The sequence below is a fragment of the Carettochelys insculpta genome, chromosome 3 (assembly GCF_033958435.1).
Source record: "Carettochelys insculpta isolate YL-2023 chromosome 3, ASM3395843v1, whole genome shotgun sequence".
Classification (NCBI taxonomy): Eukaryota; Metazoa; Chordata; order Testudines; family Carettochelyidae; genus Carettochelys; species Carettochelys insculpta.
Genome location: NC_134139.1, coordinates 122,907,480 through 122,925,024, shown reverse-complemented (window position 1 = coordinate 122,925,024; position 17,545 = coordinate 122,907,480). Strand labels below are relative to the sequence as shown.

Sequence of the window (17,545 nt, the reverse complement as noted above, 5' to 3'; positions counted from 1 at the left end):
GGGGCTAAGGTTTTTCTATTACAGTGGTTTTCAACCTGTGGTCTGCAGGCCCCTGGGGGTTTATCAACTATGTATAAGATTTCTCTCAATTCCATATTTTGTAGAGCTCGGCAAATGAAAAAAAGGTTGAAAACCTACTGTTCTATTAACCAGAACTGCAAACCTGTTTCTAAATACTGCCATCCACTGTCAAATGACAGTTACATGTGATGCTGCTTGCCAAGCTACTGCAACCTAATCAAATGAATATGACTTGGCTTTCTACACTCTAGTTTTTCTATGCCATGTATCTTGCCACTGAAATTGAAAGCTGTCTGTTTAAAGCTAAAGTTCCTCACAGCCAGTGCCAGCCCTAGGGGCACTCAAAACAAAAAGCCACATGGGACTCCATCTTACAAGTGTGTTCTGGGCTCCTTTTGCCCTTCACAAAAAAAAATCACAATTAATTTCTGTATCCTTTCAGCTTAAAAAGCCATCACTGGCAGATGTTAAGCTTCCTATGTGTTTACCCAGACAAGACAGTTCTAGGCTTCTGGTTTATGATTGTGTCTAAATAGTAACTTCTCACTAATGTAAATAAAGACATGAAACCATTGTGTTCATACATTGCCTTTGAAGTGAGAGCCTGAAGTTTCCATATTTGTAAATGAAATCCACTTCTAGACAGCTCTGCTATCTCAGATTTCAGCTATGCTATTAACATGTAGTTGTTTAGCCTTCCAAAAAGTGAGACTGGTTCTGGGCATAGCTGGGCTAGTTACCAGTAAGAACGTGATCTATGCACCTGTATGGTGATAAAACAAGAAGTTGGGTCTCACCTTAAAGACTAACAGTTTTACTTTGGCATAAGCTTTCATCAGTTGCAACTCACAAAGCTTATGCCATTTAGTCTTTAAGGTGCCACTGGACTCCCTGTTTTTGCTGAAACAGACTAACATGGTTACCTTTGAAACCTACAGTGATAAAGCATGATGAACAGTAACAGAGAGGTAGCTGTGTTAGTCCATACTCCAACAAACCAAAGCAGCAGAAATGTAGCACCTTAAAGACTAACAAAATGATTTATTCAGTGATGAGCTTTCGTGGGACAGACCCACTTCATCAGATAACTAATAAAGCATGTTATGATCTATAGCTGCTTGGCATGGTGCTGGCTGGAGAGAAGGAACAGGCAGAAAAAGGATGAGTCGACCAGGAACCAACCAAATTGAGGATTTCCGGGTGACAAGAGGTCCAAAGACATGTGGTATCAGTCAGATAATGACCATTTTTTGTCTTCCTAGGACTTGTCTGCATGTCAAAGGATTTCCGGTCTAGCTATACGAGCAGCACCCCCGAGTGGAAACAGCTTATAGCAGCAAAAGAACTTGTGTTAATAGCTTATATCAGTTCTCCAAACTAAATAAACTGCACCAGCAAAAGGATTTGTTGTCGTTATAACAGCAGCTACACTGACAGCTTTTTGCCAGTAGAAATGTTTCGTAACAACTCAAGCTCCTCATCAATGTTGTCGTCTCACAGAACTTGTGAGCCTAGCCCTGGTTCTACAGCATTTTAGGTAGTCAGGGTAAGCTTCAAAAAAGGCATCTTTTGTCACAACTGAGATGTGGGCAGTCTTACCTAATGGTCAGAGCAGAAGTCAGGCTAAGGAAATGCCAGGAGGGTGTGACATACAGACACTAACAACACTCTGTCCTGTAGAACATGGAGGCTCAGCGGATCACGCTTCCCAGCTGAGGCAGCTTTGCTTTCAGAACTTCCCAGTCATTGGGTCAAAGCCCTTTTGGGGGTTCTGGGGCGTCTTTGCTTCAGCCTTACACGTGGCCCTTACAGGCTCATGAAACTAAAACATAAACACAGCACCACATAGACAGACTTGCCACAGGACGAAATACAGATAGCATTAATGAGAGCATTTACTGAGAGCATATACTTACATAGTTAAGCAGATACAGGAATAAGACGCACCGTTGCATCATGTTACTTCAGCTAGCTATACTACTACTACAGATTTTTGTGGTACCATTAGGTATTCACACCCTACTCTATCTAACTCGTGAGCAGGTGGAAGGAGCGGCGAAGGGTGAGCAGGCCTTGTCGCAGACAGCGTCCGGTCTCTCCAGGATTCGGGAGGTCCTCCTCTTCCTTACGTTGTAGCCCCCCCTTTATAATCCTGCTGTTCGGTGGCTTCACCCAAGGCCTGGCACATCACAGCCTGTTGCTTCTGTTTCTCTTCGCTTGCAGCCCTCCTTAGCCCCCCCTTCCCATTTTACACAACTATATCTCATACTTATTTTGTCCTTGTTAAAGTATGCAGCTGGCTCCTCTGGACTGATGGGTCAGAGGCCATGGTCTTTCCTGTTTTTCAATTTAGGCTGAGAGGATGTGGATGCTGAAGTTACATACTGCTGTTAATGCAGGCTGTATGCGGTCCAGTAAATCCCGCTGCTAACTGGTTTAGACTTGCCTAATTTACTCGGTTCCTTGGTTCTTGTCCTGGGGCTAATGTTTTAGCCATTTTGTGCTGAGGCATATTTCTTTATAGTATTTTAAAAGGGTCTCTGTACCCTGCCTCCATCCCACGTACCTCACCATGTTGTTCAAGTGCCCATGCAATTCACCCTAACATGCCTGAGCCGGTCACTTAGGGGTCACCAGGTTATTTTACACACCTGTTTCTGCCTCTGAGCACACACACTGCTGTCTCACTCTAGGCACCCAGACACCTGTTGCCCACCTAAGCCCTGGATTGGTTCACACTGGGGAAAGCTAGACTCTTGGGTGCACATGCTGTGAATGGGGCCAGAGCCAGTCGGTGTGTGGCAAGCCAGCTTAACTCTGCACAAAACAGCCAGGTGTGGGAGTACCTGCCTTACAACACTGTGGTTAGGGTACGCGCAGGATATTGTTTAAGTCCCTCTTTGCCTTCTGAGATGGAATTTGAACAGATGTGTGCCCTAGCAGCTAATGGGCTACTCTGAGGTAGGTCTCTAGTCTAATTCACTTAAATAATTGGATATTAATTGGGCCAGAAACAAAATCCAAATGATTCTCTAACCCAGTGGTTAGGGCACTCAGCTGAAAAGAAACAGATAACCGTCCTAAGACTTTCCAGGCACAGAGTGGGCCCAGAACTGGGAGCCTCTCACATTTTGGGTGAACATCTAATCACTTGGATAAAAGTTATGAGTGACTACTGCTTTCCTGGATATTTTGTATGGAGTTAGGCACCCCCTTGAGCATGCAACATAGGTGGCTACATACCCATCTTCCCTTGGTTTCTATATCCCAAGTGGAGGTAGTGCCTCCCTACAGCATGAAGTCAGGTGCTTAGTTCTGTTAGGGCTTAGGACATACCCCTCTCCTGAACATCTCTCATTTGGCAGCTCCCTCCCTGCCGTGTGGGTTTTTCTTGGCTCTCGTTCTAAGGTGTTCATTCCCCATTCATTTTCTGGAGTGTGGAACTCAGGATCTGTGTTGCTCCTATGATTTGGTAGGTGCCTAAAAGTTAGGTGCAGTGTCACATTGCCTAATTAGATTACAATGTAAACACAGTAATTAAAACATTGACAACTGGTCTACACAGGGCCAGCTCAGAGTGACAGTTTTCTCAACACTATTCCACTAACTAACTAGAGTGATAGATCTGCTGAGTCTGTGCATAGTACTCTGTATAGCAGGTACTACAATTTTGAAATTTCCATCTCTTACATCTGTCCTTGTGCACCATAAAGGATCAGGAATGCTGTTTGTACTGCTTCAAGAACATATATTACTGGGGTTCTGTCCTTCAGATTTTAAAATAACCATAACATCCACACACTAAGCGTTTACATACAAACTAAAAACCCTCCATGCTTAAGAAGTTAACTTTATTTACCAGCCGTTTTCCCAGCCTGACCTCAGTTAAGACAGTGCAATCTGCAGAAACAGCATTCTGGCATGGAACAAGGTGTTAAAACTTATCTTGGAAAGTGACTCAAGAACATAAGAGAGATCAATTGAAAAGTCTGAGCATGAAACTAGTTATGTATGAAGTGAAGGATTTCAAGTATGAATGTGTGTGTTCTTGCACATGCTGAGGAAAGTAGGAATTGCAGAGGAGACAAGGGAGAGCTTTGTGTCCAGTGCTCACTCTGACACAGCTCAGCCTGTTCTCTCTCTCTCTTTCACTTCTGATGCTACGGGAACATGCAGTGGCTTCTCATTCCCACTCTCCTCATCATCACTTATGTGCTACAGGTAAGTTTTCTCAAAAGATTTTTTTGCCCTCTCTCAAGCGGTTAAATGCTTTATTTGCTTCGTAACAAAATAAAATGCACTCATGCGAATGCCATGTGCAGAATAGGAAGCCATTTTTTTACCACCATGTACAATTTTATTCATTGCATAGTCACAATTTTGACATTTCCTCTCAATTTACTTCATTGCTAAAATTAGATTTTTGGAGGGTTTTAAATTCTCAGTGACCTCAAACCCCACTTATTTTTTGGAGTGGAAATTTTTGTCTGACACAATGATGCCCTAATCAGGCTCCATAAGCTGTTTTTGCAAATTACCAAGGAGCTCTGGTGTTATGAAACTTTTTTAACATTTACTCCAGCTTCAAAAGCCAAACCCTGGCAAAATATGTTCTTTTCCTCTTTTAGTGATGACCTTACATCTCCAAGTGGATAGTTTTCAAAACATTTATACTTCGGTATTAATTTATTCCCTCACTCATAATTTGCTTAAACTTAATAACCACCCACCCACCCACCCACCAAGAGCTTGATCCACAATGGTCTCCTTTTTGAATCTCCCCAGAGGATTGGCAAACACGTACAGCCAATTTGTGTGACGTAGATGAAATTATGTCAGGCTAGGGAAAGAAGCACCATAAAGTATTTTATTTGTCAAGTTTACATTTTTATCTTAACTTGGTAGAATGTTGAAGATTTTCTAGATAAATGGTTTTATTCTATGACAGCTGAGTTAAGCCTTCCACAGGATGTTTTCTTACAATTTGTTTTTCCTTGCTATGAAGCTTCACATCTGAGTTGCTCTTTCTTGCTTGTAGAGTTCTGCTGGTTTAAAGCACATTTCAACTTAAAGGTAATAGCTTTGGGAAAAAAGATTTCAGCAAACACTGAACTGTGTTGGCGAGAGTTTCCTAAAGTAACCATCCAGTAACTTACATTCATCAATGTTTAAGAACAACAACCCAAATGCCAAGCAAGCAGCAAGTGCCAAATTTTTAAATACCGGCACCAATATAAGGTGCACAAAGAACATTATGCAGCTTCCACATGAGTGAATTTGTAGGGCTGACAGTCCCTTGTTTAGGGTTGAGTACATTTGGTAGGCAGCTATCAGTAGTGTGAAACCTTTCAACACCAATTTTAAAGCCTTCAGCCAATTCCAACTAAATTTAAAGTTTTATTTATTTAATTTATTTATTTCCCAAAACTCTTTGGGAGTAAGGGCACTTCAAAGTGCCCACAGCTACAAGGCTTGCCAGCGCTTTGAAGTTGCTAACTTCCAAGTTCCTGCAGTGAGAATTAGCCTAATGAGGTGCTGCATATGCATCACAGCACCTCATTGCTATTCCTCGCTTGGGCTGATTACCATGCCCCATTCAAAGAAGGGGACTAGTGTAGCCAAGCCCAAAGTGTGTTAAAAATAGCTGTGAATTTTATCCATTATTTTTTATTTACTGCCCCATTGTATTTTACCTTTTCATCTTATAAATTTTTACAAAAGCTTCAGTGACTTTGTGAAATTCACTTTTTTCATCCTTACTAAAGCTTATGGTGTACTAGCCATGCCTAAAGTAATCCTGCCCTCAAAAATCCAACCATATGTAAGTTTTTCTGCAGGGCACAAGGCAATGGTGAACTACAAGTGAAGGTTGAGGAAAAACCTGCAGAAGTCAGTGAAGTTCATCAGCGTAAAGAATTTTGTCACTGGCCATGCAAATGCCCACATGAGCCAACATGCACACCTGGGGTGAGCTTGGTGAAGGATGGTTGTGGATGTTGTAAAATTTGTGCTAAGCAGGCTGGAGAGATTTGTAACGAAGCAGAAACCTGTGACCCTCACAAAGGACTTTATTGTGATTATTCTGCAGACAGGCCTAAGTATGAAACAGGAGTATGCACATGTAAGTTATTTTTTCATATTTTATTCTTGACACTTCAGAGGGCGATAGGTACGGCTTTCTGTAGTCTGACTCAAAAGAAAAAAAAGATTAGTTTGGGCTGCACAGTTCCTTTCCTGTAAATCACATAAATGTAGACTTCCTTGTATTCACCCATTTACCGATGTGTAAATATAATAATTATGTATAAGGCTGTTCCTGCTTATCTTACACATCAAAAGGGGTCTAATAGGTGCATCCACTTATTTATAGATATGTTTGTGAGTGGAAAGAAACAAAGCAGCCAATAAACAATTTCTCACCTTACCACTTGGAATCCATTTTATAGCTTGTAGCTGGTTTAGTAATTTGGCTCTTTCCCATTTTCAGATATGATAGCAGTAGGATGTGAACTCAATGGAGTGTATTACATCAACGGCCAGGCCTTCCAGCCTACCCCACTTTATACATGTCTCTGTGTTAGTGGTGCAATTGGATGCACACCTGTATTCACCTCAAAGTTAGCAACAAATCAGTGTGTCATGATCAAGGGCAGAAAAAAGTCTGGACATTCCAACTGTGGCCCTGAACAGAAGCAGCTACGACCAACAAGCTACAGATTAACACCAGGTGTGCATAACTAGAATGGTAAACTATTTTCTTATACCATAAACTTTTGAACTACAGCTTATTTTAAAAAAGAACAAATGGTTACATATTCTATTTACTGACATCTTGTAGGTCCTCTATATCAATAGAAAATGGCGGATTCTAGATTTTGGCTCAGACAGGCTCATTGGTTACTGACAAAATCTCAGTCATTTCAAGGGGAAAAAGGCCAACCTCCTTCTCTATCTTGGATTCCCTCTATAAGTATATTGAATAATTTATAATTTCTCAGCTTCTAAACTACTTATAATACGAGGTTCAATTGCCATTTCCTGGTGAAATCATTTATCCTCTGCTTCCAGGACTGGAAGACTAAAATAACATCACGAGTAGCTCAGGGCTCAGGAGTGTAGCAGACTCAAGTATTGCAGATGTACCGGAAGGAGCATGCAAGCAGATGAGCCCACCCAGGTTATAGAACATTTATAGACGCGTGCTCAGGGGTAACCTCACAAAATCTGAAATTCAGTTTGGACAAGCTTCCAAGACGTTCAAGTACTTCTGCAAGCTATCCTAAAAACAGAAGCTCATCCTACATCAAATCAATAAATTTGATACTTAAACCAGCCATAAAGGATAGCAATCCTTTTACACAGAATTTATCCACAGCCTGGAATAAAATCATATGCAATAGGAAAGGCACTCAGAAAAGCAACTGAGTTCAAGTGAATGAACTGTACACCTTTAGAGAATGTTGTTAACCTAACTATGGACAGTCATAATCATCTGAAATGCCTGCAACCAAAACATTTAACCTATTAAAATGCATTAATTAGATCTTTAATGTTATAGCCCTGAAAAGTAGCAAGATGTTGCTTCTTCCAACAAATTAATAAAACAGAAATCTTAAACTGCATTTTCAATTGCTTTTAGTGAGTAAAGTGTGACACTCCCACATGTGCTCTGAATTCTGGAATTTGGATAAACTGTGGAACATGAGAGAACCACTGAGAAGCACTGCTTCCCAGTTGGCTCTTGGTTCACAGGACTTAACATTGCAGACCCATATTTGCAGGGGCTGGGAAGGATCACTGGTTGCTATACGCGCTGAGAATCCAGGCAGTTCTTCAGCTCATACAGCATATCTTATTGATCATCTTTTCTCAAGACACAGGTGAAGGGGAAAGGCAGCCAAACATAGCAGCATTCCTCTCCCACACCTGATTAGGGTGTGTTTTCCATCCAATCCTGTAGAAAGATCTGAATACCGATAGAAAGTTGGCAGGTCTAAAGAGACCCAAAAATTGCTTTCAGTCCTTTGGTGGTACATCCACGGAAAAATGTTTCCCATTTATCAACGCCTTCCTGGATTTCAGTACAACGAAGACCACTCTGTTCTACAGGGCTCAGTGCACTACTGATTCCATTTCAGGAACCAGGCACTTAAACAGCCATTTAAAAAGTGTGTCAAAAATGACGTTCTGGCTTCAAGAATGTAATCTATGCCTTAAGTTGTTTGTAAAGTCTGCATGAAGTGGCTTGTTAGGTCTGAGACTGTTTTAATTATCTCCCTTTCTCTTAATGCTGGAAGCAAATGCTAAGCTTAATTTTATTGCTTTTACTGTTCTTCCACCTGCTTTTTGTAATCATTCTCTGTTTAGCTACTTTCTAAACAAAGACTGTATCTAGATCATTACCTAGAAAATGTACTACATATGAGCAACTATGTAACCACTCTCTATTTATTGCAGAGCTGTGCCAGGCTTTTAGTCTGTTTCCTGCACTGAGATCTTTAACCTGCTGTCTACCTTCCAGGTACCTGCGTAATTCTGCCTTACGCTCTTTACTACACTTGCAGATGTTAAACCCTGTTAGCCTCTCTTGAGCATTTCACCAAGATTTGCCACAGTGATTTTAAATCTTATTTTATACCCTTACCTATTTGCACTCCATTTAGGTAAAGGATTAGATTAGCATCAGATATTCAGAAGTGTATGTGGGAAAAAAAAAATACTCCTAACATTAAAAAGTTACATATCAAGTGACATATGCTTGTATAACTTTTCACAGCTACATTTGGTCTGCGGTCTATGTAGTTTTTAAAATGTGTTCCTCACTACTCTCAATATTCTACAGCAATTCTTAAAAGGATTTTAGGTTCCCATAACATTAACCTGGCGGGCCACAGAACATATGAACAGTCATGCTGAAATTTGCAAAGCTACTTCAGTGATGTGGACGCCAATTTCCAAAGCTAATGAAAACTGACGTCCAGATTTCTTACGCAGCTTTGCACATCTCAGCCTCACCTTTCATATTTACCAAAAGGAGATACCACGTAAACAAAAATCAATACCTATCACATCAATGCTACTTTATGCTATTTGCAAAAGTTCTGTATCTTGCTGTGTTGTGATATTTATTATATATTGCCATGTAACAGGTTACAGAAGTCTACCGCTTGTTTTGAAGGAGAAGTGTTTAGTACAGGCAACTTCTTGGACACCTTGTTCCAAAACTTGTGGCATAGGTATATCCAACAGAGTGACCAATGAAAACAGTAAATGTGAAATGAGAAAAGAAGAAAGGCTATGTTTCATTCAACCTTGTCAGACCACTATACTCAAGACTATAAAGGTAAATACTTGTGAAAAAGCCTATTATCCCTATTGTGTGAACCTTCCTGAAATACAGGAATGATCTTGTCTTTATCCTGTAGCAATGAACTACAGTAAACCCTTGACTTTATGTATCCCGATTTAGCAGACTTCAGGAACAACGGACATCTGCCAGACACCCCTGTCATTCCCAAAATCTGCTTGGGTCCGTAAAATCTTAAATTCCCCCTCCCATACAAAACAAAGTATGTTAAGGGTCTTACTGCTGCTGCAGCCTGAAAGAGCTGCCCCCTCCTTCACTGGAGCCGCTACACGCTCCTCCCACCAGGGGTGGGGAATGCATGTGGGCAGATAGCACTCACAGATGCGCCCCACCCCGGTGGAAGGAGCGCTCAGTAGCTCCAGTGGTAGTGGCAGCTCCTCCAGCCATGCATGCCAGGGTCGCAGCCTGGGGTCCGACAGCTCCAGCTGTGCAGCACAGCTGGAGGCTCCTCCAGCAGCAGCCATTCCAGCTCCAGCGGCTCTGGTGAGTTGCCACCTTTCTTTTTTTGGCGGGAGGGAGGACTGGGGGTTGGGATAGCCTAGCAGGGATGGGTGGGCAGTAAATCCTCACATTTAATGGATGTTCAGGAATAAAGGGACACCCTTCCCCCCATTAGTCCGTTAAATCAAGGGTTTACTGTACAGAAGTAGGTTTTAAATAATGTCAAAAATCTGAGGATCATTGCTGGTAGCGTGCTGTTTTATCACTTTAAAAGATAAATCTCAGTCTGTGACTGTTACAGAGAAAGTAAGGCAGCTTTAAAAAAGTAGGTAGTTGTTTTAAGTGCTATTGTATTTAGATGTATAACCACCTTTGTTATTTGTTCTGTTTCTTTACATATGAAGTTTCAAGCTTTGCTTTGTTTTACATTTAAGATTCCAAAAGGAAAAACATGTCAGCCAACATTTCAACCTCCCAAAGCAGAGAAGCTAGCCTTTTCTGGATGCTCAAGCACCCAAAGCTACAAACTTACTTTCTGTGGTGTGTGTCTCGACAAGAGATGTTGCATACCTAACAAATCCAAAATGATCACCGTACAGTTTGACTGTCCCAAAGATGGCTCTTTTACGTGGAAGATGATGTGGATCACATCTTGCGTTTGTCAGAGGATTTGTAGTGATCCAGGAGACATATTTTCTGGACTTCAGTTATTATAAGGCACACCACGGATATCAGTGTATCAACCAGGATAGCAGCATGCTCATAGTTTGAAGAGTTCACTAAAGAGAAGATCTTCCCACTGAAAGGATACTTGTTAGCAGTCTTTGTTAAATACCCTGATAATACGGCTTAAGAGCAACATCTCTGTACATAAAAACTGACACTTAGAAAACATAATTCACAAGCTGATTGAAAGCTATACATTTAAGGTACTTGTCTAGTAAACTCAGGTACGTCACAGAGTGAAAACTTTTGTAATTTAAAAAATCCATAGGAATGCAGAGTTGACTTTGCTCCATATTTACACAAAAAACTTGTTGAAATAGGTATCTTCCCATAAGCCTTAACACTCAAGCGGTTCCTTCTAGTCTAGTGTTCCATGATTCCTTACATAGGTTTAAATTAAAGAAACACGTAAATAGCTAAGTGGAAAAAGGAATTACTTTTTTGCTGTAACATCTAATCTATCATTCTTGATTCACAAGATAACCATCCTGACACAGCATTAGAAAAAGACTGATCCTTTGTGATTTAAAGAAAAATGTAACAAATGAATGTTTATGCTCAGCATGGTTTATTCCCCAATTATTTCATTTTACACTTCTCCAAGTGCTGTGAAGGTAAAAATAATTATATTTGCATAGGTACAAATAAAAATGTATTTTTCAAGACATAGCTTTTATCTTTATCCCCAATGAACCATGTTTCTAGACTTTTCGTTTTAAATGTATACAATATACCTTTTCTTTATTGTTCCCTACTCACAACAGGGAAAAAAAAACAATCTTATCAAAGGAACAAACACTATGTATACAATGAAAAGTAACTTCCTGATCTCATAATGATCCCACCTTCATTTCCATTCCCACCTCACACTATTATGTATACTATTTATGCTAGATTACATGCTTCTTAAGGATAGAGACCTTGGATGAAGTCCTGTCCTCACTGAAGTCTATGGCAAAACTCCTGCCCTGTGTCTACACGAGCCCCTTCCTTTTGGAAGGGGCATGTTAATGAGCGGGTTTGAAAGATGCTAATGAGGGGATGCAATGAATATGCAGTGTCTCATTAGCATAATGGCGGCTATGGTGATTCGAAAATGCAACTTTTTGAATCGTGTGCTGCCCGTGGAGACGGGACCTTCCAAAAAGACACCCTGCCCCCACCGGTTTTTGAAAGCCCTTCTTCCTAACACCAGATAGGAAGAAGGGCTTTCGAAAGCTGGGTGGGAGGACGGGAGGGGGTCCTTTCGGAAGGTCCTGTCTCCACGGGTGGCATGCGATTCAAAAAGCTGCACTTTCGAATTGCCGTGGCCACCATTATGCTAATGAGGTGCTGCATATTCATTGCAGCACCTCATTAGCATCTTTTGAACCCACTCATTAACATGCCCCTTCCCATAGGAAGGGGCTCGTGTGTACCCAACCCTGGTGACTGCAACAGGGATAGGATTTTAAGCTCTGTCTTTTGTCAAGAAGTGCCAAGCACATTTACAGTATTCTGAAGATAACAGAACTTGTAAATTATTTCACTGGCGTGACTTTCAAAATGTTTTCTTCCTAAAAAGACTTGACTCAAGACATATTTTGTTGTGTATTTCTGGCCTCATACAATAGTACTTGAATTTTAACTGTATCTGGTCATATGACATTGGCACTCTCTTGAAAGAAACCTGTAATTAAACAAATATAAGTTCATGGGTTCATATTTAGTGACTTAATGCAGTTTTAAGACCAGAGTCATGCTTGCAGACAAATTCTAAACATCTATATACTTTACTCTGCAAAAACATAGGAGTTATTATTGAGACAACTGTTTATAAATATCTCTTTATTTAAAATATACTTCTATTTTAACTAGTTTCTTTTCAGAACATAATCTCCATTTTCCAAATAATGCACATGATAAGTACATATGAGATGGCATATTATGCTAGCTCCTTACCCTCCTCAGTACATAAACATTAGCACAACCGAAAGCTCACGAAAGGTGAATTATTATTATTATTATTATGATAATTAGTATTGTACTTAATGAATTCATTTTGTCAAATTATTTCTGATAGTTTTGATATCAACTTGGAAAATTTTAATTCAATTGCATCAAAATATAAGGACAAGACAACATTAGCTGTGAATAGTGACACCCATTTTAGATTATCATTTTGGAAATAAAATTTCCAGTATATCAGAACCAAGACTCACTAGATGCTTGTGCTTTCATCTCAGAAAAGACAATGTAGGTTTTCCCTTCCCTCATGTATTGTACACAAGGGAGACTCTTTTCTCCAAACAGGGATCAATTTCATTTAGCTGAAGCTGGTCCAAGAAATTTACCAACTCCACTTTGGGATGTTACAATTCCTTCTCTTTCTTCTCTTGGCAAACATGATCACTACTTATCCTGCTAGCATGTATTGTCCCTTTTCCACAAGCTGAGTACTTGATACAACATTCCCAGTCAGCATACGGTCACTGTGGAATGATTAGTCTTATGTACATCAGAAGCCTAGGTGATTTGCTGTTCTGCAAACACGTGCAACTCTTCCTCTGTTATGTAGCTATCTTTAGTCTTGTGGGATCTGTTTTAGGTGCATCTTTAGTGGCATCTAGCTCATTATATTCCTCTATTAGGTCTGTCAAGGATGATATGGCTTCAGAGAAACAGCTTTGCTCCATCCCATCAACATGCAAGTAATGGTGAAGGTGAGCCTAAGAGAATATATACAGATTAAATATATTCTTCTCTGCACACAAGGAGTTAAGAGTAACCTAGCTCGATACGTGTTATGGTTTAGCCTGTCTTGAAGGGGGACTGTAAGCACTGTCATAAATGGACTGAAAGACTGTCTACATTTACTATATTCTTTGCTGAAATGCTACTTAGCAACTTCCTGTTTCAATAATCTGGGGCATGCCCACACTACAGCTTCAATAGTGACAACTACAGTGCCACAGCTGTACTGTTGTAGACTTTTCCTAAATCAATGAAAGGGTTTTTCTCACTGATGTAGTTAATCCATCTGTCTGAGAGGCATCTGCACCAGGGATTACGTCAATTTAACGGTGCTAAAGACAGGACATTTTTCATAACCCTGAATGACACAGCTAGATTGATCTAATATTTAAGACTAAGCCAGATATAGATCTGGTTAGAATGATATTTCTTATCTTGCACACTTGATGCTACAAATTCCGTCTCTTTGGAGGAGCAGGGAGGGATTCGTGCATATACCCTGCCAGACCAGTCACAAACCTCAACAACCATTCTGCCTTACTCTTAACGATCATTAAGGATGCTTGTGCCTTTGTGCATCAGCACATTGAAAGGATTCACCAATACGCAGTGAAGAATCTTAAGTTATGTTACACTGCACCAAAGGATGGATTTTTGGGGTGTGAACGGCAGAACATACCAGAGTTGCATGCTAGCCCCTGTGGATGCTACTGGCATGAACTAAGAAGCACCTAGTTCACGTTAACATTCTAAGCAGAGAACGCAAATTAGCTTGGCCAACAGCATCCATGTGTGACAATATACAACACTTTGGAATTCACCAACAAGCTCCAGTATTGGCACAGTGCAGGCAAACCATTAATGCCACTTCTGACCACGACTTTTACATTGAAAGCCACGTGCCAGCTGTGATTCAAAAGTGTTTTTCCTAGTGCCACAAAACAGCAAGGTGCTAATGGAGTGAAGGCAGTAAATGCTTTCTTATCATTTCTCATCAGTGGAGCTTACAGCACAGCTTCTCTACTATTTGCCACTTGTTCTGAATGCAGCAGTGTTTTTACTCCTTGGTGTGACTGACTCTTGGCTGTTTCTGACACGGCAGGTCATCTATAATGCTTTTATTTTCAAAAGACTAAGGGCATATCCTTAGAGGCCCCATCTTCAAGCTTGGAGAAGGTCCTTATCCCTGTTCCAGCCCATTTGTGACAGATAAAAGGAGCAAAGCACATGAAGAAGCCCTAACAACCCTGGTGCAGTCTGGGAAAAGCTGAATCCCAAGACTCCCTCTGAAAGCCTTGGGGTAGTGTATGCTGGGCATGGGTGGAGCAGTTCTGTATGTTGTAGGAATGTAGACATTCTAAGCAGTGCTGTGGTCAGTAGGGCATGGATGGGGAACCTTTTTTGGGTTTGGGGCCACTGACCCACAGAAAAATCAGTTGGGGTCGGGGCCATATAAGGAAGAAAAAGAAAAGGGCTTCTGGGGCCTCAGGGAGGGAGTAAAAATGTTCAGGGTTCAGAGTGCTGGAGCAGGCTGCTGCAGAACAGGTGTGGGAATGGGTGGAAAGGAGGATCCATGAAAGGCTGTGGGTGGGTGTTTGGGGCCTGGGTGAGAGGGAGAATGCAGGAGCAGGCTGGGGTATCTGGGTGGGAGGTAAGCTGCATAAGTGGTCTGGGAGCAGCAGTGGTGGGATTCAGGAGTAGGCTAGAGGTGAGAAGTCTGGGCAGGAGGGAGGGAGCAGGATGAGCATGGGGGGTCTGGACAGGAGGAAGTGCAGGAGCAGGGTGGGTGGGTGGAGCTAGGCAATGGTGGCGCAGGGCATGCTTACCTCTGTGCACCAATGCTGCCATCACCTCCTCCCCTGGCTGGGGGAATGGCAGTGTGGAGAAAAGGTTCCTGGAGAGGCTTTTCTCCTGCAGTTGCCGAACACCCTTGCCCCTGGTCCAATTAGCTGGCGCTCTAGCCAGAGTGGCAGGAGAAGTCTCTTTCCAGGCAGCGCTATGCTGCTGTTGCCCCAGCAGGGGGAGGGAGAGGAGAAGGAGTGGAGGCAGCAGTGGCAGAGGTTGTAGAGCGGCTTCCTGCTCCCAGCAGGCAGAACCTGTGGGTCAAGTCCGGCCCAATGTTGCCTGACTCCTGTCTGCAAGGCTTGTGGCACCAGACTCCCCATCTGCTGCAGTCTGGATGCTGGGAAGAGGAGCCCCAAGCTCAGGGGCCAGATTCAGGCAAGTTGTAGCTCTCAACCCTGGTAGGGTAAACTAGGGCAAAGGTTCTAATTTAGACAAAACCTTCAGGCTGCCTTCATTATACTGAGGCCTCTCCAGCCCTTGGGGAAAGCCCAGGATTGGCTGGGCATAATGACAACTCCCTCAGATGATAAGTTCAGTGATATATTTCTATCCCACCTCACATTTTAGAAGGCCCATTGAACAGGCTGGCAGACCACTGTGGTTTTGTTGTGATGGGCTGCAGTGTCTGGAATTTGCTCAAACTGATGTTTGTCCTAGTCTGCATTCAAAATCTAGCTATTCTGCTTAGGTACATGCAAAATCCAAGCCATGAGTGCCACTGTTAAGCTGATTTAGTTTCCTCTGTCCTCCTCCCTCCCTCATGGCATAAATGCAGCCACATCCATACAGCTGCTTAGAGACTGGGAGGTGGATTTACAATAATAGAAAACCTTCTCAGGTCAACACAGGAAGCATCAACAGCTATAGCATCTTTTGCCACACACATATTTTAAGGTTAATCTTCCCACTTTTAGGTGCTCTTTAAAAACTCTGTACTTCCAAAGAAAAGACTATAAGGAAAAGTAATCAATATTAAAAATGAGTTTTAACTGTTAACTTTAACATCAACCTCACTTTAGCTAAGCTGTACATTTGCCAAAGCCAGAACTTTCATGATAGAACTGAAATATCAATGTATTACTAGACAGCTTCACTGCATTTTACAAGTGTGATAGTGTGAGTTAGAGTGCTCGTGTTAAAAACTTACGTTTTCAAACATTTTTTTGATTGACAAGCACATGACTTCTAATTATAAATATTAAAAAATAACACTGAGTCATAAAACATATTTAATTTTTCTATCTTTTGCGTGAACTGGAAAAACCACCAGGCTTAATTAAAATGTGATAGGTTTATTTATGGAGTTTTATACTTTTGTAGTATGCTCTCAGCTGATGAGGAGCAAATGAGATACAGCTGTATTATCAAGATACTTATTTGGATGGTAAAGGAATACTAATTAAAAATGCATTGTTACCAAAAGGTAGGTCCTCAATACTGCTTTGCATTAAGTGTGAAGTTTATTGTATATATAAGTAAAGCAGTATCTTCTTTCTGCTGTGCAACAGAAAGAATACTAAATTAGATTTTTAGGATAGCTTTGCTATAACTTGCACTGAAATCTGCCTTTTCTCCTCTACTCCTCAAAACTAAAATTTTAGAAAATACCACTACTACTTTAAAGTACACTGAGATGTTATGTTGTTTTTCACCATACCTTTTTCTTGTAGAGCTTCATGAATCTGTCCTTGAGCTCTATAAAGGTTGGTTTCACACAAGTGTTGTTTGCTAATGCCAACAGTGAGTGAGAATGGCCCACGGGAGGTATGGAACATAAACTAGTTTTCCAACCCTCTTGATTCCATGAAACAAAACGAAGCGAAGGTTTCAATCTGCAATGCACAAATTCATAAGTAAAATATGAGAAAGCAACAAAGAGTTATATACAGTACATAGCAGTGTTAACAGTTCTGTTTACTTTGCTAAAACAAGCAATTTCAAGGGCATCTGCATATAAAATTTCAGGAAGAAAAAATATAGTTAGCATTTGGCATTACCCTTTTAGACTTTATAACATGGAACTAGCAGTTTAATTAATTTAACTTTAAAAACCACAAGACTATATTAATTTTAATAATTTGTCAGTTTATTTTATATTTCAGTATTAAAATCCAAGCTACCTTCAAGAGATCTGTTTCACAAGACACTTCATTCTTTTTTGTTTTGTTTCCCATAAAAAGAGGAACCTTACCTGTGGCCAAAACTAGTCAGACACAGTATAATATGATAGATATCTCAAGCAGCATATCACGTCAACTAATTTTAGAATAGAGGCCATTTGCCAGTGTTGGGAGAAAGGACAGCTACTTATCTTCCAGTAGCTGAGGTTCAGTAAGATGTGCTGTCCACATAGCTCTTACTATTGGTGCGCACACATACGGCTGGATTCCCTTCTCCTTTCTCTTCGGGCTG

At 41.1% G+C, this 17,545-nt stretch overlaps 2 protein-coding genes across 2 annotated transcripts in view; one reads left to right on the top strand and one right to left on the bottom strand.

Annotated features, from left to right (window-relative positions):
- The first annotated feature begins 4,191 nt into the window (after nucleotides 1-4,191).
- CCN6 (cellular communication network factor 6) lies at nucleotides 4,192-11,606 on the top strand. Its single transcript, XM_074988817.1, has 5 exons — nucleotides 4,192-4,242; nucleotides 5,848-6,142; nucleotides 6,509-6,748; nucleotides 9,171-9,364; nucleotides 10,264-11,606. Exons 1-5 carry the CDS (start codon nucleotides 4,192-4,194, stop codon nucleotides 10,543-10,545), a joined length of 1,062 nt encoding a protein of 353 aa, XP_074844918.1. The 3' UTR covers nucleotides 10,546-11,606.
- Nucleotides 11,607-11,906: 300 nt separating this feature from the next.
- Nucleotides 11,907-17,545, bottom strand: part of TUBE1 (tubulin epsilon 1) — a 30,449-nt gene continuing 24,810 nt past the window's right edge. Inside the window, exons 11-12 of the mRNA XM_074988816.1 lie at nucleotides 16,791-16,965; nucleotides 11,907-13,263 (exon numbers count right to left, since the gene is read on the bottom strand). Coding sequence (XP_074844917.1) covers nucleotides 13,105-13,263; nucleotides 16,791-16,965 — 334 coding nt within the window. The 3' untranslated portion in view covers nucleotides 11,907-13,104. The remainder of the gene's footprint in view (nucleotides 13,264-16,790; nucleotides 16,966-17,545) is intronic.

What these genes read in the sequence shown, in the direction of transcription:
- CCN6 (XM_074988817.1), top strand. Translation starts at nt 4,192, where the DNA reads ATGCAGTGGCTTCTCATTCCCACTCTCCTCATCATCACTTATGTGCTA. An exon ending in TGAAACAGGAGTATGCACAT is followed by an intron (nt 6,143 to 6,508) that starts GTAAGTTATTTT and finishes TCCCATTTTCAG; the next exon opens with ATATGATAGCAGTAGGATGT. An exon ending in CTATACTCAAGACTATAAAG is followed by an intron (nt 9,365 to 10,263) that starts GTAAATACTTGT and finishes TTTACATTTAAG; the next exon opens with ATTCCAAAAGGAAAAACATG.